Here is a 25,136-nt window from a genome sequence, read left to right on the forward strand (position 1 = left end):
GGTTAGTTATAGCTTGATTATCTTCTTCACTTAATGAAGTTGTGCGACTTAATTTCCAGCTCCAAACTAAAAATTATTATGTTTCTGGTTTTAAATACTTTATTCAAGTTAAGTGTACATCATTTTATCTCAAATTTAAAAATAAATACCTCTTCGTCTCTGACTGTCTAGATTTTCACAGCTGTAAGCCAGAGCGTATGAATTATAGTTTGTTCCTAGAATCCAATAGTTGACAGGTGGATCTATAATAGAAAATGCAAGGAAATAATTAGGTTACTAATAAACGATTTCAATTTAAATATTTTTCATTGTTACAGCCATCCATTGAATAATTTACCACAAAAATTTACAGGCAACTTACTTGAGCCGATGTTTACGACCAATTTTCCATCACCAGTAGGAGATGTTGCTGTTCCCGAAACTGAGAGACGGTTTTGGTTCACCACGTGACTATTCTCAACGTTCAAAACATTGCCGTTTAGAGTGTATCTGGCACGGTTGCAAGTGCCTGACTGCCGCTCAGCGTAATACGTCTGAATCAGTACCCATTGTCCTTGGAACTGAAATTCAAGATGTTTTTAATATTTGCGATTCGTTTGATTACCTAATTGTTTTTATTTTTGGAAATGCTAGTACTCAATAAAAACAGTTCTTTAATTGGATACTCAATAATTTATGAAAAATACAAAATAAATCTGCATTCGTCATCGTAGTCTAAAACGTCTACTATTGAATATAGACTCTCCCCAAACAAATTTGAAATTTGTATTAGTAAAATTAACTAAATAACTTCCGAGCTCCCGTCCGACTAGGGCCCTTCCGGCCTCCTCCAGTCAAGCGACAGCCCAAGCCCAGGTTCGAGATCCCTGTCAAGGGGGGACGCCTTTGCGTGCTAACCATGTTTTCATTATCACAAAGAAAGTAAGTATATTATCATGGTCTGTGTAGTGTACATGTAGATGTGATGGATTGCATTATTTACCAGAATAGTCCGTGTGAGGATAATATAACATAAAATATATTCAACTTACTTGGTCCAAATTCAAGCTATTGACAACATTTATATTAGGATCGCACTGTCCTGGCAGTATAACAGGTTGTCCTAGTGGGATATCAGGATTGTAAAAACAAGCTGCTTCGGATTGTTCTGTGTTTTGGAAGTATCTATTGTCCAAGACATCTATGTTGCTCATAAGGTTATTTATAGCTAGAGTATCTGGATCACTCAATGAAGTTGTACGACTTAGTTTCCAGCTCCAAACTATAAAAAAAATGTTTTTGGGTAATTCCAATTCAGCTAAAATTCACGTTGAATATTTTTGTAGTATTTAAAAAAATAATACCTCTTCGCGTCTGGCTGTCTATATTTTGGCAGCTGTAAGCCAGAGCGTACGACTCATAATTTGTTCCAATAATCCAATAGTTGACAGGTGCATCTAGAATAGAAATGGCTAGTGAATAATTTGGTAGGTAACGAATAAATGCATTGTATAAAAATATTTTGTTTCACATAGCATTGGAATATAAACGGACTATTATTCGGCTGTGAGGATATTATTAAATTAAAATTTTAGCCTGTCCCCTGGGAGTAGCTACCATCCTACGGATGTATGGTGGTACCTTAAATTTTAGTACATAAGTAGTTCTTTACATTTGCAAATGTTGGTAAAATTGTTTTATGGCAATAGCAATCATCGACGTCATAGATAACAATAGAGGTGGGCCTCGAGTTCTTTTATATGGTGCATCCAGTCGAATAGAATAGAAAAACTACTCGTAGTACGTCTGGCTATCATCGTTTGAAATATATTTTCAAATCCTAAACCTTTCGTAAAAAACTTTCGTTGAAATTGAAAAGCATTCGTCATTTCTCTATGACATCTGTTCAGATTTTCCCTACCGACAAAAAAGTGGAGTACATACTTGAGCCGATGTTCACGACCAATTTTCCATCACCAGAAGGAGATGTCGCTGTCCCCGAAACTGAGAGACGCCTTTGGTTCACCACGTGACTATTCTCCACGTTCAAAATATTGCCGTTTAGAGTATAGCTGGCACGATTGCAAGTGCCTGACTGCCGTTCAGCGTAATACGTTTGGATCAAGACCCAGTCTCCTTGAAACTGAAATTCAAGAATATTTTACAATTCAAGATTCCAGTAATTTATATTTTTGGGATTTCTACTAGATAATATAAGCAGGTCTATAATTTGAATCTCAAGAATTTATTGTAAAGAGCGTATCTCGGTTCTTGAAGATTTGATAGATCATAATATTTATCTCAAAAGTCTGTGTGAAAATATAAAGCATTACGATATAACTTACTCTGGTCAAATCCAAGTTACTGATAACATTAACATTAGGATCGCATTGTCCAGGGAATATAACAGGCTGTCCTAGTGGAATATCAGGATAGTAGAAGCAAGCTGCGGCAGATTGTTCTGCGTTTTGGAAATATCTATTGTCCAGGACATCTACGTTGCTCATAAGGTTATTTATAATTTGGGCATCTGCGTTATCCAACGAAGCTGTACGACTTAGTTTCCAACTCCAAACTATAAAAAGAATAATGTTTTTGGTTAATTCAGCTAAAATTCACGTTGAATATTTTTTTAGTATTAAAAAATATTACCTCTTCGCGTCTGGCTGTCTATATTTTGGCAGCTGTAAGCCAGAGCGTACGAATCATAATTTGTTCCAATAATCCAATAGTTGACAGGTGCATCTAGAATAGAAATTGCTAGTGAATAATTTATTTAAGAATACAATATGTTTTGCTATTTAAATATTTTACCGTCATACTAGTTGTATTGGAATGCATACTGAATATAAGTTAACTATTCTCTAAAATAACCACTGAGGCACTATAATCTTATTCTAAACTATATCCCAGTCTCTTGGGAACCGAAGCCATCCAGTGCATAAAGATCCTACTGAAAAAAGGTGGAGTACATACTTGAGCCGATGTTTACGATCAATTTTCCATCACCAGTAGGAGATGTTGCTGTTCCCGAAACTGAGAGACGGTTTTGGTTCACCACGTGACTATTCTCAACGTTCAAAACATTGCCGTTCAGAGTGTATTTGGCACGGTTGCAAGTGCCTGACTGCCGTTCAGCGAAATACGTCTGGATCAGGACCCAGTCTCCTTGAAACTGAAATTCAAGAATTTTTTACCATTCACGATTCCAATAATTGCTATTTTTGGGATATTTACTAGACAACATAAGCAGGTCTATAATTTGAATCTCAAGAATTTATTTCAAAGAGCATAATATCACGGTACTTGATGGATCATACTATTTATCTCGAAATTCAATGTCAAAATATAAAGCATTACAATAGAACTAACTTACTCTGGTCAAATCCAAGTTACTGATAACATTAACATTAGGATCGCATTGTCCAGGGAATATAACAGGCTGTCCTAGTGGAATATCAGGATAGTAGAAGCAAGCTGCGGCAGATTGTTCTGCGTTTTGGAAATATCTATTGTCCAGGACATCTACGTTGCTCATAAGGTTATTTATAATTTGGGCATCTGCGTTATCCAACGAAGCTGTACGACTTAGTTTCCAACTCCAAACTATAAAAAGAATAATGTTTTTGGTTAATTAAGCTAAAATTCACGTTGGATATTTTTGTAGTATTTAAAAAAAATTACCTCTTCGCGTCTGGCTGTCTATATTTTGGCAGCTGTAAGCCAGAGCGTACGAATCATAATTTGTCCCAATAATCCAATAGTTGACAGGTGCATCTAGAATAGAAATTGCTAGTGAAGAATTTGTTTGAGAATACAATATGTTTTGCTATTTAAATATTTTACCGTCATACTAGTTGTATTGGAATGCTTACCGAATATAAGTTAACTATTCTCTAAAATAACCACTGAGGCACTATAATCTTATTCTAAACTATAGCCCAGTCTCTTGGGAACCGAAGCCATCCAGTGCATAAAGATCCTACTGAAAAAAGGTGGAGTACATACTTGAGCCGATGTTTACGACCAATTTTCCATCACCAGTAGGAGATGTTGCTGTTCCCGAAACTGCGACGCGGTTTTGGTTCACCACGTGACTATTCTCAACGTTCAAAACATTGCCGTTCAGAGTGTATCTGGCACGGTTGCAAGTGCCTGACTGCCGTTCAGCGAAATACGTCTGGATCAGGACCCAGTCTCCTTGAAACTGAAATTCAAGAATTTTTTACCATTCACGATTCCAATAATTGCTATTTTTGGGATATTTACTAGACAACATAAGCAGGTCTATAATTTGAATCTCAAGAATTTATTGCAAAGAGCATATCACGGTACTTGATGGATCATAATATTTATCTCGAAAGTCAAAGTCAAAATATAAAGCATTACGATAGAACTTACTCTGGTCAAATCCAAGTTACTGATAACATTAACATTAGGATCGCATTGTCCAGGGAATATAACAGGTTGTCCTAGTGGAATATCAGGATAGTAGAAGCAAGCTGCGGCAGATTGTTCTGCGTTTTGGAAATATCTATTGTCCAGGACATCTACGTTGCTCATAAGGTTATTTATAATTTGGGCATCTGCGTTATCCAACGAAGCTGTACGACTTAGTTTCCAACTCCAAACTATAAAAAGAATAATGTTTTTGGTTAATTCAGCTAAAATTCACGTTGAATATTTTTTTAGTATTTAAAAAAAATTACCTCTTCGCGTCTGGCTGTCTATATTTTGGCAGCTGTAAGCCAGAGCGTACGAATCATAATTTGTTCCAATAATCCAATAGTTGACAGGTGCATCTAGAATAGAAATTGCTAGTGAATAATTTAAGAATACAATATGTTTTGCTATTTACATATTTTGTCTTCTTACTAGCTGTATTGGAATGCATACTGATTATAAGTTGACTATTCTCTAGAATAACCACTGAGGCACTATAATCTTATTCGAAACTATAGCCGAGAGACAGCTCTTGGGAACCGAAGCCAGCTGGAGTACATACTTGAGCCGATGTTTACGATCAATTTTCCATCACCAGTAGGAGATGTTGCTGTTCCCGAAACTGAGACGCGGTTTTGGTTCACCACGTGACTATTCTCAACGTTCAAAACATTGCCATTCAGAGTGTATCTGGCACGGTTGCAAGTGCCTGACTGCCGCTCAGCGAAATACGTCTGGATCAGGACCCAGTCTCCTTGAAACTGAAATTCAAGAATTTTTTACCATTCACGATTCCAATAATTGCTATTTTTGGGATATTTACTAGACAACATGCTTATGTTATTATAGACCTGCTTAGGTCTATAATTTGAATCTCAAGAATTTATTGCAAAGAGCATATTACGGTACTTGATGGATCATAATATTTATCTCGAAAGTCAATGTCAAAATATAAAGCATTACGATAGAACTTACTCTGGTCAAATCCAAGTTACTGATAACATTAACATTAGGATCGCATTGTCCAGGGAATATAACAGGCTGTCCTAGTGGAATATCAGGATAGTAGAAGCAAGCTGCGGCAGATTGTTCTGCGTTTTGGAAATATCTATTGTCCAGGACATCTACGTTGCTCATAAGGTTATTTATAATTTGGGCATCTGCATTCTCCAACGAAGTTGTACGACTTAGTTTCCAACTCCAAACTATAAAAAGAATAATGTTTATGGTAAATTCAGCTAAAATTCACGTTGAATATTTTTGTGGTTTTTTTAAAAAAAAATAATACCTCTTCGCGTCTGGCTGTCTATATTTTGGCAGCTGTAAGCCAGAGCGTACGAGTCATAATTTGTCCCAATAATCCAATAGTTGACAGGTGCATCTAGAATAGAAATTGCTAGTGAAGAATTTGTTTAAGAATACAATATGTTTTGCTATTTAAATATTTTACCGTCATACTAGTTGTATTGGAATGCATACTGAATATAAGTTAACTTTTGTCTAAAATAACCACTGAGGTACTATAATCTTATTCTAAACTATAGCCCAGTCTCTTGGGAACCGAAGCCATCCAGTGCATAAAGATCCTACTGAAAAAAGGTGGAGTACATACTTGAGCCGATGTTTACGATCAATTTTCCATCACCAGTAGGAGATGTTGCTGTTCCCGAAACTGAGACGCGGTTTTGGTTCACCACGTGACTATTCTCAACGTTCAAAACATTGCCGTTCAGAGTGTATTTGGCACGGTTGCAAGTGCCTGATTGCCGTTCAGCGAAATACGTTTGGATCAAGACCCAGTCTCCTTGAAACTGAAATTCAAGAATTTTTTACAATTCAAGATTCCAGTAATTTATATTTTTGGGATTTCTACTAGATAATATAAACAGGTCTATAATTTGAATCTCAAGAATTTATTGGAAAGAGCATATTATCACAGTACTTGAAGATTTGATGGATCATAATATTTATCTCAAAAGTCTGTGTGAAAATATAAAGCATTACGATATAACTTACTCTGGTCAAATCCAAGTTACTGATAACATTAACATTAGGATCGCATTGTCCAGGGAATATAACAGGTTGTCCTAGTGGAATATCAGGATAGTAGAAGCAAGCTGCGGCAGATTGATCTGCGTTTTGGAAATATCTATTGTCCAGTACATCTACGTTGCTCATAAGGTTATTTATAATTTGGGCATCTGCATTCTCCAACGAAGTTGTACGACTTAGTTTCCAACTCCAAACTATAAAAAGAATAATGTTTTTGGTTAATTCAGCTAAAATTCACGTTGGATATTTTTGTAGTATTTAAAAAAAATTACCTCTTCGCGTCTGGCTGTCTATATTTTGGCAGCTGTAAGCCAGAGCGTACGAATCATAATTTGTTCCAATAATCCAATAGTTGACAGGTGCATCTAGAATAGAAATTGCTAGTGAATATTTTTTTTTAGAATACATGTTTTACTATTAAATATTTTACCGTCATACTAGTTGTATTGGAATGCATACTGAATATAAGTTAACTATTCTCTAAAATAACCACTAAGGTACTATAATCTTATTCTAAACTATAGCCCAGTCTCTTGGGAACCGAAGCCATCCAGTGCATAAAGATCCTACTGAAAAAAGGTGGAGTACATACTTGAGCCGATGTTTACGACCAATTTTCCATCACCAGTAGGAGATGTTGCTGTTCCCGAAACTGAGACGCGGTTTTGGTTCACCACGTGACTATTCTCAACGTTCAAAACATTGCCGTTCAGAGTGTATTTGGCACGGTTGCAAGTGCCTGACTGCCGTTCAGCGAAATACGTCTGGATCAGGACCCAGTCTCCTTGAAACTGAAATTCAAGAATTTTTTACCATTCACGATTCCAATAATTGCTATTTTTGGGATATTTACTAGACATCATAAGCAGGTCTATAATTTGAATCTCAAGAATTTATTTCAAAGAGCATATCACGGTTCTTGATGGATCATACTATTTATCTCGAAAGTCAATGTCAAAATATAAAGCATTACGATAGAACTTACTCTGGTCAAATCCAAGTTACTGATAACATTAACATTAGGATCGCATTGTCCAGGGAATATAACAGGTTGTCCTAGTGGAATATCAGGATAGTAGAAGCAAGCTGCGGCAGATTGTTCTGCGTTTTGGAAATATCTATTGTCCAGGACATCTACGTTGCTCATAAGGTTATTTATAATTTCGGCATCTGCGTTATCCAACGAAGCTGTACGACTTAGTTTCCAACTCCAAACTATAAAAAGAATAATGTTTTTGGTTAATTAAGCTAAAATTCACGTTGGATATTTTTGTAGTATTTAAAAAAATTACCTCTTCGCGTCTGGCTGTCTATATTTTGGCAGCTGTAAACCAGAGCGTACGAATCATAATTTGTTCCAATAATCCAATAGTTGACAGGTGCATCTAGAATAGAAATTGCTAGTGAATAATTTGTTTTAGAATACATGTTTTACTATTAAATATTTTACCGTCATACTATTTGTATTGGAATGCATACTGATTATAAGTTGACTATTCTCTAAAATACCCACTGAGGCACTATAATCTTATACTAAACTATAGCCCAGTCTCTTGAAAACCGAAGCCATCCAGTGCATAAAGATCCTACTGAAAAAAGGTGGAGTACATACTTGAGCCGATGTTTACAACCAATTTTCCATCACCAGTAGGAGATGTTGCTGTTCCCGAAACTGAGACGCGGTTTTGGTTCACCACGTGACTATTCTCAACGTTCAAAACATTGCCGTTCAGAGTGTATCTGGCACGGTTGCAAGTGCCTGATTGCCGTTCAGCGAAATACGTTTGGATCAAGACCCAGTCTCCTTGAAACTGAAATTCAAGAATTTTTTACCATTCAAGATTCCAGTAATTTATATTTTTGGGATTTCTACTAGATAATATAAACAGGTCTATAATTTGAATCTCAAGAATTTATTGCAAAGAGCATATCACGGTACTTGATGGATCATAATATTTATCTCGAAAGTCAATGTCAAAATATAAAGCATTACGATAGAACTTACTCTGGTCAAATCCAAGTTACTGATAACATTAACATTAGGATCGCATTGTCCAGGGAATATAACAGGCTGTCCTAGTGGAATATCAGGATAGTAGAAGCAAGCTGCGGCAGATTGTTCTGCGTTTTGGAAATATCTATTGTCCAGGACATCTACGTTGCTCATAAGGTTATTTATAATTTGGGCATCTGCATTCTCCAACGAAGTTGTACGACTTAGTTTCCAACTCCAAACTATAAAAAGAATAATGTTTTTGGTTAATTCAGCTAAAATTCACGTTGAATATTTTTTTAGTATTTAAAAAAAATTACCTCTTCGCGTCTGGCTGTCTATATTTTGGCAGCTGTAAGCCAGAGCGTACGAATCATAATTTGTTCCAATAATCCAATAGTTGACAGGTGCATCTAGAATATAAATTGCTAGTGAATAATTTAAGAATACAATATGTTTTGCTATTTAAATATTTTACCGTCATACTAGTTGTATTGGAATGCATACTGAATATAAGTTTACTATTCTCTAAAATAACCACTGAGGCACTATAATATTATTCTAAACTATAGCCTAGTCTCTTGGGAACCGAAGCCATCCAGTGCATAAAGATCCTACTGAAAAAAGGTGGAGTACATACTTGAGCCGATGTTTACGACCAATTTTCCATCACCAGTAGGAGATGTTGCTGTTCCCGAAACTGAGACGCGGTTTTGGTTTACCACGTGACTATTCTCAACGTTCAAAACATTGCCGTTCAGAGTGTATCTGGCACGGTTGCAAGTGCCTGATTGCCGCTCAGCGAAATACGTCTGGATCAGGACCCAGTCTCCTTGAAACTGAAATTTTAGAATTTTTTACCATTCACGATTCCAGTCATTGCTATTTTTGGGATATTTACTAGACAACATAAGCAGGTTAATAATTTGAATCTCAAAAATTTATTGTAAAGAGCGTATCACGGTACTTGAAGATTTGATGGATCATAATATTTATCTCAAAAGTCTGTGTGCAAATATAGGTAAAGCATTACGATAGAACTTACTCTGGTCAAATCCAAGTTACTGATAACATTAACATTAGGATCGCATTGTCCAGGGAATATAACAGGCTGTCCTAGTGGAATATCAGGATAGTAGAAGCAAGCTGCGGCAGATTGTTCTGCGTTTTGGAAATATCTATTGTCCAGGACATCTACGTTGCTCATAAGGTTATTTATAATTTGGGCATCTGCGTTATCCAACGAAGTTGTACGACTTAGTTTCCAACTCCAAACTATAAAAAGAATAATGTTTTTGGTTAATTGAGCTAAAATTCACGTTCAATATTTTTGTAGTATTTAAAAAAAATTACCTCTTCGCGTCTGGCTGTCTATATTTTGGCAGCTGTAAGCCAGAGCGTACGAATCATAATTTGTTCCAATAATCCAATAGTTGACAGGTGCATCTAGAATAGAAATTGCTAGTGAATAATTTAAGAATACAATATGTTTTGCTATTTAAATATTTTACCGTCATACTAGTTGTATTGGAATGCATACTGAATATAAGTTAACTATTCTCTAAAATAACCACTGAGGCACTATAATCTTATTCTAAACTATATCCCAGTCTCTTGGGAACTGAAGCCATCCAGTGCATAAAGATCCTACTGAAAAAAGGTGGAGTACATACTTGAGCCGATGTTTACGACCAATTTTCCATCACCAGTAGGAGATGTTGCTGTTCCCGAAACTGAGACGCGGTTTTGGTTCACCACGTGACTATTCTCAACATTCAAAACGTTGCCGTTCAGAGTGTATCTGGCACGGTTGCAAGTGCCTGATTGCCGTTCAGCGAAATACGTCTGGATCAGGACCCAGTCTCCTTGAAACTGAAATTCAAGAATTTTTTACCATTCACGATTCCAATAATTGCTATTTTTGGGATATTTACTAGACAACATAAGCAGGTCTATAATTTGAATCTCAAGAATTTATTGCAAAGAGCATATCACGGTACTTGATGGATCATAATATTTATCTCGAAAGTCAATGTCAAAATATAAACCATTACGATAGAACTTACTCTGGTCAAATCCAAGTTACTGATAACATTAACATTAGGATCGCATTGTCCAGGGAATATAACAGGCTGTCCTAGTGGAATATCAGGATAGTAGAAGCAAGCTGCGGCAGATTGTTCTGCGTTTTGGAAATATCTATTGTCCAGGACATCTACGTTGCTCATAAGGTTATTAATAATTTGGGCATCTGCGTTATCCAACGAAGTTGTACGACTTAGTTTCCAACTCCAAACTATAAAAAGAATAATGTGTTTGGTTAATTCAGCTAACATTCACGTTGAATATTTTTTTAGTATTTAAAAAAAATACCTCTTCGCGTCTGGCTGTCTATATTTTGGCAGCTGTAAGCCAGAGCGTACGAATCATAATTTGTTCCAATAATCCAATAGTTGACAGGTGCATCTAGAATAGAAATTGCTAGTGAATAATTTAAGAATACAATTTGTTTTGCTATTTAAATATTTTACCGTCATACTAGTTGTATTGGAATGCATACTGAATATAAGTTAACTATTCTCTAAAATAACCCCTGAGGCACTATAATCTTATTCTAAACTATAGCCCAGTCTCTTGGGAACCGAAGCCATCCAGTGCATAAAGATCCTACTGAAAAAAGGTGGAGTACATACTTGAGCCGATGTTTACGACCAATTTTCCATCACCAGTAGGAGATGTTGCTGTTCCCGAAACTGAGACGCGGTTTTGGTTCACCACGTGACTATTCTCAACGTTCAAAACATTGCCGTTCAGAGTGTATCTGGCACGGTTGCAAGTGCCTGATTGCCGTTCAGCGAAATACGTTTGGATCAAGACCCAGTCTCCTTGAAACTGAAATTCAAGAATTTTTTACCATTCAAGATTCCAGAAATTTATATTTTTGGGATTTCTACTAGATAATATAAACAGGTCTATAATTTGAATCTCAAGAATTTATTGCAAAGAGCATATCACGGTACTTGATGGATCATAATATTTATCTCGAAAGTCAATGTCAAAATATAAACCATTACGATAGAACTTACTCTGGTCAAATCCAAGTTACTGATAACATTAACATTAGGATCGCATTGTCCAGGGAATATAACAGGCTGTCCTAGTGGAATATCAGGATAGTAGAAGCAAGCTGCGTCAGATTGGTCTGCGTTTACGAAAAGGTTATTGACCAATACGGGCGATGCGATACTGGTGATAAGAGTGTTGATTCTGGTGTTGGAATCAGTATCAAGTGTGGTAGAGCGGCTAAGTTTCCAAGCGTTAACTGCAATAAAAATGAATCATTACATAGTGAACCTTAGTAGTGAAATAAACCGGATTATGATGAAACCCGTCGTTGTTTATAATAAGAAATTGAAATAAAAGTAAAACAAAATAATTATATTATGTTGTGTGTTTCTTTAAAGAAAATATAAATTATAACATGCAGTTCCATCAAGGATCATCAAGGTATCATCATAAAATATAAAAATTATCATTTATAAAAACTTTTAAATATTATAAAAGGCAACAAAGCCAATTAAAAAATAAGAAAAAGGTAAATATACGCAGTACTTAGAGATGAAATAGAATTAGAAGAAAATAGTCATGTAGGATATTTTTAGCATAGTTTGGAATTTCATAATATTAAAAATAAACATTGCACATACCTTCTTGTTGGTTATTGGCCAGATTTTGACAGCTGTAGGCAAGAGCATAGTTGTCATAATCAGTTCCAAGAATCCAATAACTGACTGACGCTGAAACAACAATACGTTGTGGTGGAATGAATTTACTTAGACTTATATGATCGCTTTATTTGGTTCCTTACATAATATTATTATATATATGTAATAGTAAAACCCCGAAACTCGGGCACTCCTAGGTTGGACTGGTCAAACCCCAGGTCTGGCATAATGACTTTGTCAAAGCCCAAATAATTGTAATATTTCGGCCTTTTACTAAACAATTTTTGTCAGTCGTTGTTTAGCTGAGGCGTCTTATACGCGTGAGAAGCCTTTGATGCGTTCGCCTATGTCCGAGATTGCTGCTGACTTCAGTCGAAGGGTGAAATTCAAATGTATTTCGAGGATTGCCCGATGGCTTTTGCCAAACCTAAGATAAAGCAGTCCGTCCGCGAAGAGATTGTGTCTCGGGATTTGACTATTACATAATATACAAAATATTAGCTTTCAGAATTTACTATTTAGTTGAATAATGAAAGGAGAAACAATCTTACATGTTCCAATAGAAACTGTTAATCTAGCGCTTCCATCATTTGAAGCTAAAATAGCGGTTCCAGATACAGAGAGCTGATTTTGATTGAGCACGTGGGTGTTTACCACGCTGTAAGTGTTGGCATTAATAAGATCATAGTTAGCTTGGTTGCATTCGCCAGATTGTCTAGAATTCTCGTAGGAAGAGATAAGTCGCCATCTTCCAGCAAACTATAAACAAAAAATGAATATAAATATTATAAAATACGATAAATTTCCTAGAAATATTTCACTGGACATACAATTCTATTTATCTAAATAATAATAATAAATCAATACGAGCTTAGATTACAAAATAAAAGAATACGAGATTGAAACTTTTGAAAAAAGAATGTGCAAGCATTTTTTTTTAAATACAAGAAAAACCGATCGTGCCGGGATAAATTTTTTTTATTGGTTATGACTTATGGCGATTTAAGGCATTACCGCGATAAAAATAATAAGAATACCGAAAGAGGCTTTATATTTTCTTTAAAATTTTATCAGATACCAGCTCAGAGGTCGTGATAAGAGAAAGATTTTGCATTCGCTCCCTCTTAAAAATTCTTAATAATATCTTAATTATTCAGAATTGCACCTGTTGCATTTTTATTATATTGTAAAAAGTAGATATCTTTTTGATAACATTGACGCATTTGTTCAAAGATAATACGATAAGTAATTCCCAAAATAGAAATAATTAACAGTGAAAATCATTATGATTACAATAATGTTTAGAGCATTTCAAAGTACAAAAAATCGTAATCATTATTTATCATCAGATAATATCTATAGCTTTATAGGTTGGTATTTCCCGCCTCTGTGGTATAATGGCTGACATATTGTGTTGATTCGCGTTAAACAGTAGAAAATCCTAGAAAATCTCCACCAATTCTGCTATATTTTAACGTTTTTGGTTACAAGGAAGGTTCAATTATTATAATGGAATAGCTGAAGCAAGTAATTAATAGGTATAATTATTGATAAAGGCATTTTTCAAAAGTACATTTTCATATATGTAGTTAGCTTTTTGCCTATGGCTTCGCCCGCGTGGTCAAAGTTACCGTATAGTCCCAGTTCCCGTGAGATTGCATGCATAAAATTTTACCCTTCTCCTTTTTAAGATCTTAAACTTTATTTTTACCAAATTTAATCCAAATTGGTTCAGTGTTTTTGGCGTGAATAGGAGCCAGACATACAGGAAGAGCTTCTTTCACATTTATAATATGAATCGGAGATAAGTAAAAATATATAAGTAGCAAATTTGACGGTTAATAAATTAGCAGTATTACTATAAAAAGAAAAGACCGGATTCCTAATTCTAATCTAATATTTTAGTTAATAACTTGTTATCAGCATTTAGGCAATAGAAAAATTTCGATAAAAATTTTGTCTACTCATGTAATCCTACTTCCTGTAATTGATCGCAAATCAGTAATTATTGGATTATAATGTATTGATTTATAGAATTTTAATATTTTTTGTCAATATTTTTGTAACAAATTTACTATTGAACTTTAAAATATAGTATCGGGAAGGAACAGACTCCTCATAGCGAACATAGAGAAATCTATATTACGAATATGGGGTCTATATTTTGCGTAAATACCGTGTTCGATTAATGATTGCTATTTTAGTATGAAGTTTGTAAGAATGTATGGATGTTTGCTTGTGCAAAAACACGTTTGTCCGTAATTATAGTTTGGCTTTTCATCTGGGTAGGTACGATGCGAGTGAAGCTGCGGGATCAAGTTAGTTACAAAAAAGTCTTTAAATTTTTGATTAGGTACTTTTTGAGACATTCATGTGAAGACTCTAAAAGATCTCTAAATTACTAGAATTTCTCAAACCATATCATGTCTTATTATGCTGCTTAAATATTTTCTTGTATCAGACAGCCTTATATGTATAGATTTTAATATGAGTGTTATTCTCCTCGATAATTCTAAATCTAAATGTCCTGTCTTGTGACACCAAAATGGCTGTACCAATTTTGATAAATTTTTGCAGAAAACATATCGAATTTTGCATTTTAGGCATGTTAAATTATAGATACCTTATTTAGATCGAAATTCGTTTCCACCGGTATCGTCGTACTACACTGTCCCGGGAATATAGCACTTTGAGTTACACTTAAACTCGCACATACCACACTCAAAATTAATATTAACATTATGAGATCCACCACAATACTGTGGTAGGTGTGAATTAACGAATATATTAAATTTCATGTGCCAATTATATAGGACATTTTCTGATAAGGTATCGCTGAATATCTGTCACGTATGGATAATCATACTAAACACGTGGAATACCTTAATTGAGAAATAATCGTCATTCTATCTGCGAATGATAAAGGTAAAAACATTATTTGTTACTAACCAATTAATTGGAGGCTAGTCGTTTGTATTCCAGTTTCCTGCTTTCATTTTGTGAAGAAACTAAATTGAACTTGATTTTATTTAATTGACGAATTTTTATTATTTATTTTTTTATAATGAATAGGCAGAGGCAGACGTTTGACCACGATCCCACCTGATGGCAAGCGGCGATGTGGTCTACTTGGTTGCACGTCTGCCTAGAAGAAGCCTGTTCAGTGTGTTCACCCTCGCTTTGATTATGAGCCTAACTCTAAATAATCTTCTGCCATCATTACATTTTTATTCTAGGGGCAAGGTCTATCTTATTTTGTCTAATGAAATTTTGTGTAAATTTTTATGTGCTTGGATTCATGAAAATCTGCCTCCACTTTGTCAATACAGCGATACTTAGGTTAATTATTATGATAGCATCTTGAATGCACGAGCTATTACAGATAAAATAACGGATAACATGGTTAGGAGAAAGGGTAAATAATAATAAAATTCATTCATTTTACATATAATATATTCGCTTTCACAATTAATAAATACATTATTCTTAAATTAAATCACATTTCTATTCAAACACATTCATAACTTATATATACGACGTCACAGCCGGTTTTTACCGGTCGATAAAATTAAACATTTATTAAATAATAAACACAGGCATTCACAGGCATACAATCCTAAATCTATGACAAGTTAAGAAGGCCTAAAAACAAAGCGCATAATACTGTGACGCTACTCTTGAACAGCATGGCTGAGCTGGGCTCAGGGCAGGAGTCGTTTTGTTCTACGTCAATGAAGTATCTATTCTCGAGCTCCATGCGATTTGCCATGTAGCAGTCGATGGCGTTATTACCGGCTGGTGACATGGTCCGTCTGCGGCTGAGCTTCCAAGCACCAACTGTAAAAGAATTCACATTAATACTTTTCCACAATTACACATCACATAGTTACAGACTGTCGTTGTTACTATATTGACTTTCAAATAGTTTTATATAACGTCTAGCTTTCGCCAGTAGCTTCAAACGCTTGTCTAAAACCTAACACTAAAACCATACTATTGAATCACTGTATCTGTAATTTTAAAGATCTAAGCATACATACAGATATTAGGACAGACGCAGTTAGTGACTTTGCTTTTTTGTAGTGATAGAGAATTTGGAATTGGAAATTGGAATGGATTACAGATTTGCATTATCTGAATTCGTAAAAAAGTTGAAACAATAGTGCTGTATATTTAAAAAAAATCACCATGTAAATACTAGACTAGTATATGATAAATGATACTTACTCGCACGGTGATGGGCATCTGTGTTCACGCAAGAATAGGCCAGCGAATATGTCTCATAGTCAGTGTCGAGGACGTACAGATCAAATGAGCTGGTTTGGCCAGGTGTTGCTGTAATGGAAAGTAAAAATTATTATAGAAGGTTATCACCGATTTTTAAGCTATTGCATAACTTTTATCTCAGACTGAGCGCGGCGACCGAATGTAAAAATTCCGTAACGAAAAAACCTAACACCCTCCACTCCAACCGGCACAGCGATGCGATGCTATGCAATAGCTTTACCGCCGCAGCCCTCGAGTGCCACACCTAATTTTTTTTTGCTGCTAGGTATATTAGGGTACGATTTATTTTGGTTTTATAGGTGCATACACTGTGACATGCATAGACACAAGTGTATGATTATATTCATGTTTAATTATAGAGCTGTATTTGAAGTGTAATTATCATATAGCTAAGAAAATAAGATTTTAATAATACTAAGTTTGATTGAAGCTTACCATTAGGTGCTCGAGATGGCAAAACGACTCTGAGTTTAGCACTTTGATCAGTAGAGATGATTGTAGCATTCCCTTCAATGGTATCCAATTCTCCATTTAGTCGTTGCCAGTTCAATACAGTAACAACGTTACCATTCAATGTATATCTTGCTCCCGTGCAACCGCCGTTTTCAAATACCTGAGGGTACCTCTGGATTTGATACCATGTTCCGGAGTACTGTGAAAAATAATAATTTGTATTAAATGTCTACAAACGAACGTTTTTCTTTAAGAATGAATGTCAATATGTATTAAATTGGTAATCTTGGAATATCTTTACATGATTAGCATTATCTCGTTAATTATAGAGCTTCCGTTTAAATAAAATTCACGCTTTGATAAAAAATACGTTGTTCACATCATGTTTATCTGTTTCAACAAGCCAGTTCCAAATTCGATAGCATATTTGATACTTTGTCTCAGCTAGAGACGGCTTATCTTTAAAGCACTTACTTTTTCCACATCAAATTTGGCAACTACAGGTATATTCTCGTCGCATTGACCTGGCAGTACAACCTTTTGACCTGCAGCAAATTCAGGCAGGTGGAAACAACCAGCATCTGTCTGATTTGTACTCTGATAGTATCTCTCGTCTAATACATTAATGTTATTGATAACGGTGTTCATTGCGTTATTAGCTGTTTGTGTCAGATTCTTGGTCCGACTGAGCTTCCAACTGTAAACTAAAATTTACATGCGTATGTTTAATGTTTTGTTCTCATGTGTGAGATGAAATCGATCGAGTATATAAACTTACCTCTGCGGTAATTGTTTTCTAAGTTAGTGCAACTATAAGCTAAGGCATAGTCGTAGTAATCTGTTGCTAAGATCCAATAATCGACATTGTTATCTGAAAAAATTTAAAATAGTATGTCATGTATCTCATAAGAGCCCTATTGTTGCAATAAGAACAAAGAAACGGCATGGTAATGTTTGAAAAAATATTAACAACAAAATCGAATTATTTTCATAGTTCCATAAACTTACTTCCTATCGTGACCCTAAGTTTGGCACTTCCATCAGTACTGGCTACTGCAGTCCCAGATGTACTCAATTGCGTTCCGTTAACGACGTGGCTGTTTACCAATTGGATGACGTTACCATTCATGGAGTATCTTGCTACGTTGCATGTGCCCGATTGCCGGTGGTCGAAGTACGTTGCCATGAGGTGCCAAGTACCAAGGAACTGTAATTTTAATATTAACTTATAAATACTATTCATACATATAAATACTATTCATACATTCATCTAAATTTCCAATTCAAGAAACGTATTAGTAAAATATATTAATTATGAGCGTACGTGCTTATGTACATTACTGTTAAAATTTCATAAAATTATGAGTTAGAAAAGATTTTATAATGACTTAACTTACAGCAGTTAAATTGAAGCTCGTTACAACAGGAAGAGTTTGGTCACATTGTCCAGGGAATATAACAGGTTCTCCTAGTGGGATATTGGGATAGTAGAAGCAAGCTGCGTCAGTTTGGATTGCGTTTTGGAAGTACCTATTGTCCAGTACATTTATGTTGCTCATGAGGTTATTTATAATTTGGGTATCTGCATTACTCATCGTAGGTGAACGACTTAGCTTCCAGCTCCAAACTATAAAAATAATAATGTTTGAGCTTATTTATAGATAATTGAGATTATTTTTAATCTCAAATTTAAAAATAATTACCTCTTCGTCTTTCGCTGTCTATATTTTCACAACTGTAAGCCAGAGCGTACGAGTTATAATTTGTTCCAATAATCCAATAGTTGACGACTGGATCTAGAATAGAAATTTTTTCTGGTGAATAATCAATTGGTTGAATAATAATTGTTTTGTATTCAAATATTGTGCATTCTTAGGGGCAGCATTTGACGCTTTATAAGTTGACTATTCTTTTAACAAGGCAAAACAATGAGGCAATGAGTACTTGTATGTTATCTTATTCAAACTTTCCCCTGAGCACTAGAAAATCACCCAGTGCAGAATTTCACTACTGAAAAAAAATTGGGTTACATACTTGTTCCGATGTTTACAAGCAATTTTCCATCACCAGAAGGAGATGTCACTGTTCCTGAAACTGAGAGACGGCTTTGGTTCACCACGTGACTGTTTTCTAAGTTCAAAACAGTCCCGTTCAGAGTGTATCTGGCACGATTGCAAGAGCCTGATTGCCGCTCAGCATAATACGTCTGGATCAGGTACCATTGCCCTTGGAACTGAAATTAAAGTTGTTTTTACCATTCGCAATTTCAAACGTTGATATTTTTGGACACTCAATAGCATAGCATTTAATATAATAGCAATATAGCTTGTATCTAAAATATTTGAGTAAATTACAATCCAAATCGCCACTATTCAAATTAAACTTAATTGACGCTGTAAATACTCTATCAGCAAAAAAGATAATTATGCTGCATATCTAGTATTAATTATAATATAAAAAATGTTCTAAAGCTTGGAGCTTATATATCGGGTAATAAAAAATATAGTATTAAGTTTCAACTTACATTGTTCAAATTTAAACTAGTAACAACATTTATATTAGGGTCGCATTGTCCAGGGAATACAACAGGTTGTCCTAGTGGGATATTAGGATAGAAGAAACAAGCTGTGTCAGATTGGTCTGCCCTTTGGAAGTATCTAGAATCCAGGACATTTATGCTGCTCATGAGGTTATTTATAGCTAGAGTATCTGCACTACTCAATGAAGTTGTACGACTTAGTTTCCAGCTCCAAACTATAAAAAGAAAAATGTTTTTGGTTAATTCAGGTAAAATTCATGTCGAATATTTTTGTAGTATGTATTTTAAAATAAATACCTCTTCGCGTCTCACTGTCTACATTTTGACAGCTGTAAGCCAGAGCGTACGAGTCATAATTTGTTCCAATAATCCAATAGTTGACGACTGGATCTAGAATGGAAATAATCAATGTTGAATTGATTGAATTTAAATATTTTTGCCTTCTTACGAGCGGCATTTGATAGAACGAATTACAAGCTGACCAGACGAATAAGTAAAATTTTATATTCAACTAGCGGTCCGCCCCGGCTTCGCCCGTGGTACATATTTATGTTTTCTCTACATAAGAACCATCCCGGTACTTCAAGGAATATAATAAAAAAAGAATTATCGAAATCGGTCCACCCGTTCTCGAGTTATGCGCTTACCAACACATTTTGCGATTCATTTTTATATTATAGAAGATGGATGGGGCGCGGTGTGTCCCTCAGACACATAAAACTGAAAGAATAGAATAAATTCGATTGATCTGCCGGGTCACTAGTGGCTGAGTTGGTCAAACATCCACCCCAGATTGGCGTGAAAGGATGCTGGTTCGAGTCCCGCCTCGTGATCGAGTTTTTTCTATTCTTTATAAATTTATAAATTAAATAATATTTTTATATTTTATTAAAGTTATGGAACTGTCCTTTGGACAAAAAAGTGCTATACATACTTGAGCCAATGCTAACAAGCAATTTTCCATCACCAGTCAGGGATACCGCTGATCCCGTGACCGAGATACGGTCTTGGTTCACAACGTGACTGTTGATAACGTTCAAAAAGTTTCCGTTCACAGTATATCTGGCACGATTGCAAGTGCCTGATTGCCGCTCAGCGAAATATGACTCGATCAGCACCCAGTCCCCTTGGAACTGAAATTCAATATATTTTTTACTATTCGCGATTCCAATCTTTGCTATTATATACATGCTAGTAAATCATCGTCTTATATAGTAATAATATCGTCAAGTAAAATACTTCTTAAACATCCATGACTCAGTAGGTCTAATGAGAGCTACAATTTTATTTCATTGCAAATTTTCTTTTATAATTTTGATAATTTTAAATACAACAAGATATTAGTAGACATTTTGAACTTACTGCAGTTTAATTCAAGTTATTGACAACGCCAATATTCGGATCACATTGATTTAATATTTATCTCGAAAGTCTATGTCAAAATATAAAGCACTAGAGGTCCGCCCCGGCTTCGCCCGTGGTACATATTTCGCAATAAAAGGTAGCCTATGTCCTTTCTCGGGTATCAAAATACCTCCATACCAAATTTCATGCAAATTGGTTCAGTAGTTTAGGCGTGATTGAGTAACAGACAGACAGACAGAGTTACTTTCGCATTTATAATATTAGTATGGATTACGATAGAACTTACTCTGGTCAAATCCAAGTTACTGATAACATTAACATTAGGATCGCATTGTCCAGGGAATATAACAGGTTGTCCTAATGGAATATTCGGATAGTAGAAGCAAGCTGTGTCAGATTGGTCTGCGTTAACGAAACGGGTATTGACCAATACGGGCGATGCAATACTGGTTATAAGACTGTTGATTTTGTTGTTGGATTCAGCATCAAGTGTTGCATAGCGGCTAAGTTTCCAAGCATTAACTGCAAACAGAAATAATGCATTTATAAAAATCAAGTCAGAAAAAGTATACTAATATTATGAAGCTAGAGTTTGTTTGTTTCACTCATGAACTACTGATCCAATTTGAAATTCTTTCGGTGTTAGATAGCCCTTTTATTGAGGAAGGCATATATCATCACGCTAAGACCAACAGGAGCGGATCAATGTGGGTAAAACTGCGGAGCACAGCTAGGGGTAGGCATGTAGGCTATTTGACGGAACACAGTGGGGTTTTGGTCAGTAGAAATCCGACATAACCCACGGCCTTTCCCCCCGGAGACCTTGGGTATCTATGCAAGTTTTCCCCACTTACAAAAAAAAAGACGTGTGGCACTCGGGGACTGCCGCGGTAAAGCTATAGCATGCCATGCCTTCAAGCCACACCTCCGCGAGTGAGGTTTTTCGTTACTAAATTTCTGGATTCGGTCCCCGCGCTCAAGGCCCGCGATAGAAGCTATGCAAAAATAAATAAATAAATTATACGAAATTCTGCATACTTACCATCTTGTTGGTTATTGGCCAGATTTTGACAGCTGTAGGCAAGCGCATAGTTGTTATAATCAGTTCCAAGAATCCAATAATTGACTTGAGGGTCTGAAAAATAATGAGGTTTTAGCTATGGTGCGTGTGGAATTTGGTACAAGATTCGTGAATTTAACATACCTACATATTTTAGACTTATAAATATGACTTTAAATTGAAATGGAATTATTTAGATACTGCTAATAGGTTATTTATTTATTTATTTATAAGATAATTATAAATAAATAAATGTACATGTTGATTTATCCATTTTATCCCAAATTAAAACTTAAGAGCATTTACGTTGACGTTATTATTTCAATGTCAAGAAACTTACTTGTGCCAATAGTAACTGTTAATCTAGCGGTTCCATCATTGGAAGCTAAAACAGCGGTTCCAGATACATTAAGCTGATTTTGATTGAGCACGTGGGTGTTTACCACATTGTAAGTGTTAGGAGTGATAAGCTCATAGTTGGCTTGGTTGCATTGGCCGGATTGTCTAGGATTCTCGTAGGATGAGATAAGTCGCCATCTTCCAGCGAACTATAAACAATATAACAAACAATATTTACAACATTTACCATGTCCAAAAAAAAATATATATATTAATTTTTTCCACTTTGTCATTGTTATAATTAATGTAAAACTACTGTCACATTAATTGTCTTATTATTGGTATTCCTTTTTATTGGCGTTTTGTTTTGTTAAAGTTAATTATAAATATTGTAATACAAATAGCTGTAAGGAATCTATGTAAGTATGTAAAAAATAAATAAATAAAAAATAAAATAAACCTTACTTAAGAATGTGAAAGTATGTGTTTGTGTGTGCGTGACAGCTAAATATTTTCTTCTTTCATACTTTTAAGAGCGTGTTTTAGTACCTACATAGTCAGTCAAAATAAAGCCTTTTATTTTAGTTTTTGAATTTAATTTTTATTTACGACTCTGCTGATGACTAAGAACTTAAAAATATTTGCACGTATTATATAATTATGCATTTGAATAATTCTTAAAAAAAAATTAAAGTCCTAATTTCTAAACGTATAGTACGTTGTACTCGCGTAAAATCAAACACAAAAAAACTAACTCCTTTTTTGATGTATCTTAATATCAATTTTACACTATTACAGGTAAAATCAATAATTCTACGAAAAGTGCAGATAATTTATTGTGTCTTAATTTTTTAATTATATCGTATGTATCTTTATCGATAAATGATAATTGATATCCGCATTGACATACATATTAATATGATTAGTAAATGTAAAATATTCTTAGTAAAAAATATAATAATTGCATTTTAGTTGTAATTGCAATAAAATATAGATTGATGAGGAGAAAAAAAAAATGTTTTAAAAAAGTTACCTACTTTCTTTTGATAACCCGAATAAATAAACCCGATAAAGTACTTAAATAATTATAAAATTAATTCATAAAATAATAAGATTTTTAATTTTGCATCAAATATACAGCATTGCGAAAACATGTTTGTTACATCGAACAAATCCGTAGACTACTAGTTTTATTACATATTGTGTTATCATTATTTATTTATATACAAAAAGTCAAAGAGATACTAAAATAATCGCATAACACGCCCAATGCTGACACATAGGAATTACTCATCCATATAATACAATTATCTCACATCTATGAAAATACTATCTAGCTTTCCGCCCGCGGCTTCGCCTGCGTAAAGAAAAACCCGCATAGTTCCCGTTACGTGGGATTTCCAGGTAAAACCTATATGTTAATCTAAACACCTATGTGTTAATCCAAGTAACCCTCTATATGTGTAACAAAGATACACACCTACACATACACATACATCCATCCTATTAAACTTTCGCATTTATAATATTAGTAGGATATTATATTTATTTATAGTTAGTTAAAAATAAACATGGGAATTAGAATCCCATTCTTGAAAATCTATGCTGAAACTGTAAGTTCAGCATATTATGCTCAAATTTCTTTCTGATTGTCTCACTGATAATAATTGCATGAGAACTTTTCATTAGTTTGTTTGACTTTTTTTAATTTTACCTGTTACGGTCCATTTAGATCAAACGAGCGAATACTCATTCTAACCCCACTATGTCAAATTCTTTTAGAGTAAACAGGCGTAGAGCATTCTTTCGTTGTTCTTAGTGCTTTCGAAAAGATTTTATGTAATGTTCTAATACTGAACAACATTGAATAGGTATCTACGAGTTTTCGTTTACACTAAAGGATCATTAAAGAACATAGAGCCTAGAGCTAAGGCTATGATGTAAATGCACTGTTACAGGTTACTGTTTGCATCACTTTACGTTTCACGTGTAATTTATGTGTAGTCCGAAATATCATTGTTTTTCTTGAATTAATATCTCACTTATATGGAAAAGAAAACAATGTATTTAGTACAGACTGTTAAAGAAAGGTTAAATACACAATTCAGAATCCTTACCCCAGCTAGATTGAAACTCGTTTGCACCGGTATCGTCGTGCTACACTGTCCCGGGAATGTAGCACCTTGAGTTACACTTAAGCTCGCACATACCACACTCAATATTAATATTAACATTTTAAAATATTTCGCACCACAATGCTGACGTGGCGACAGGTCAGGATTAACAGTTTCATACTACGATTTCATGTGCCAATTATATAGGGCATTTTCTGATAACGAATCCGCCAAATCCCTTGATTGAGAACTAATCGTTTGTCCATCTGTGCGTAATACGTAGATAACATAATTTGGTGTCATTGTAGTGCAGGGGCGGTGGTTTCGACAATTTATCGGTACAAGTCTGGTACAACCAATATCGTTTTTTATAGTTCTGCCTTTTTTATTGACAAAAGAGAAGAGTTTGACCACAATTTCGTCTGAAGTAGAAACTCCACAATCTCCATTGAAGAAAAGGATAATAATAATTAATAAATAAAATCTTTATATTGCCAAAACATTATACCTTACAAAACTATGTACACTGACTCTTAAACTATAAGAACTCTCTATCTGGAGCCATGAGACTGTCGACTTTATTTTAACTAGAGTCGATATTAAATGCGCCAATGGTTGCTTTAAACGGTGAAGGTCATCCTTCACCGTGAGGGATCCTTCATTGTGAGGGAACCGGCATATCGCAGAATAAAAAGTTCGACGACATGTGATGTCAGCCAACATGCACTTGGCCAGCGTGGTGGCCTGAATCCTTTGGGAGGCCTGTGTCCCTTCAGTGGGAACATAA

The 25,136-nt window shown here is 34.9% G+C and overlaps 3 protein-coding genes across 3 annotated transcripts; all 3 read right to left on the minus strand.

Moving 5' to 3' along the window:
• Window positions 1-4: 4 nt before the first annotated feature.
• LOC149480642 (uncharacterized) lies at window positions 5-3,517 on the minus strand (the record flags this gene model as incomplete). Its single annotated transcript, XM_089706881.1, has 10 exons — window positions 3,356-3,517; window positions 2,956-3,154; window positions 2,632-2,724; window positions 2,325-2,554; window positions 1,924-2,122; window positions 1,344-1,436; window positions 1,032-1,261; window positions 362-560; window positions 150-242; window positions 5-66 (listed from the first exon to the last, which is right to left on the minus strand). Coding segments are annotated over exons 1-10 (1,560 nt in total), but the record flags the coding sequence as incomplete, so codon positions are not given.
• Window positions 3,518-3,681: 164 nt separating this feature from the next.
• Window positions 3,682-13,366, minus strand: LOC149480643 (uncharacterized). The gene is made up of 27 exons (XM_089706882.1): window positions 13,358-13,366; window positions 12,744-12,951; window positions 12,175-12,264; window positions 11,554-11,789; window positions 11,161-11,359; window positions 10,841-10,933; window positions 10,534-10,763; window positions 10,141-10,339; window positions 9,821-9,913; window positions 9,513-9,742; window positions 9,108-9,306; window positions 8,788-8,880; window positions 8,480-8,709; window positions 8,087-8,285; window positions 7,767-7,859; window positions 7,460-7,689; window positions 7,067-7,265; window positions 6,747-6,839; window positions 6,439-6,668; window positions 6,035-6,233; window positions 5,711-5,803; window positions 5,398-5,627; window positions 4,985-5,183; window positions 4,689-4,781; window positions 4,381-4,610; window positions 3,988-4,186; window positions 3,682-3,695 (listed from the first exon to the last, which is right to left on the minus strand). Exons 1-27 carry the CDS (start codon window positions 13,364-13,366, stop codon window positions 3,682-3,684), a joined length of 4,410 nt encoding a protein of 1,469 aa, XP_089563008.1.
• A 2,286-nt stretch (window positions 13,367-15,652) lies between these two features.
• Window positions 15,653-24,591, minus strand: LOC149480644 (uncharacterized). Its single transcript, XM_089706698.1, has 16 exons — window positions 24,353-24,591; window positions 22,237-22,444; window positions 21,879-21,971; window positions 21,123-21,358; window positions 20,406-20,604; window positions 19,769-19,861; window positions 19,457-19,686; window positions 18,967-19,165; window positions 18,636-18,728; window positions 18,330-18,559; window positions 17,941-18,139; window positions 17,711-17,803; window positions 17,407-17,636; window positions 16,915-17,131; window positions 16,420-16,527; window positions 15,653-16,029 (listed from the first exon to the last, which is right to left on the minus strand). Exons 1-16 carry the CDS (start codon window positions 24,467-24,469, stop codon window positions 15,815-15,817), a joined length of 2,760 nt encoding a protein of 919 aa, XP_089562824.1. The 5' UTR covers window positions 24,470-24,591; the 3' UTR covers window positions 15,653-15,814.
• Between the last annotated feature and the right edge of the window lie 545 nt (window positions 24,592-25,136).

This window comes from Colias philodice, chromosome 18, assembly GCF_061535455.1.
Source record: "Colias philodice isolate Cphi_HAF_F1 chromosome 18, ilColPhil1 Martin Lab GWU primary, whole genome shotgun sequence".
NCBI classification, from domain to species: Eukaryota; Metazoa; Arthropoda; class Insecta; order Lepidoptera; family Pieridae; genus Colias; species Colias philodice.

What these genes read in the sequence shown, in the direction of transcription:
- LOC149480643 (XM_089706882.1), bottom strand. An exon ending in GGTCGTAAACATCGGCTCAA is followed by an intron (nt 6,840 to 7,066) that starts GTATGTACTCCA and finishes TTTCTATTCTAG; the next exon opens with ATGCACCTGTCAACTATTGG. An exon ending in GATCGTAAACATCGGCTCAA is followed by an intron (nt 5,804 to 6,034) that starts GTATGTACTCCA and finishes TTTCTATTCTAG; the next exon opens with ATGCACCTGTCAACTATTGG.
- LOC149480644 (XM_089706698.1), bottom strand. Translation starts at nt 24,469, where the DNA reads ATGTTAATATTAATATTGAGTGTGGTATGTGCGAGCTTAAGTGTAACT. An exon ending in GTAACTTGGATTTGACCAGA is followed by an intron (nt 20,605 to 21,122) that starts GTAAGTTCTATC and finishes ATTGAATTTCAG; the next exon opens with TTCCAAGGGGACTGGGTGCT. An exon ending in ACTTAGGGTCACGATAGGAA is followed by an intron (nt 17,804 to 17,940) that starts GTAAGTTTATGG and finishes AAATTTTTTCAG; the next exon opens with ATAACAATGTCGATTATTGG.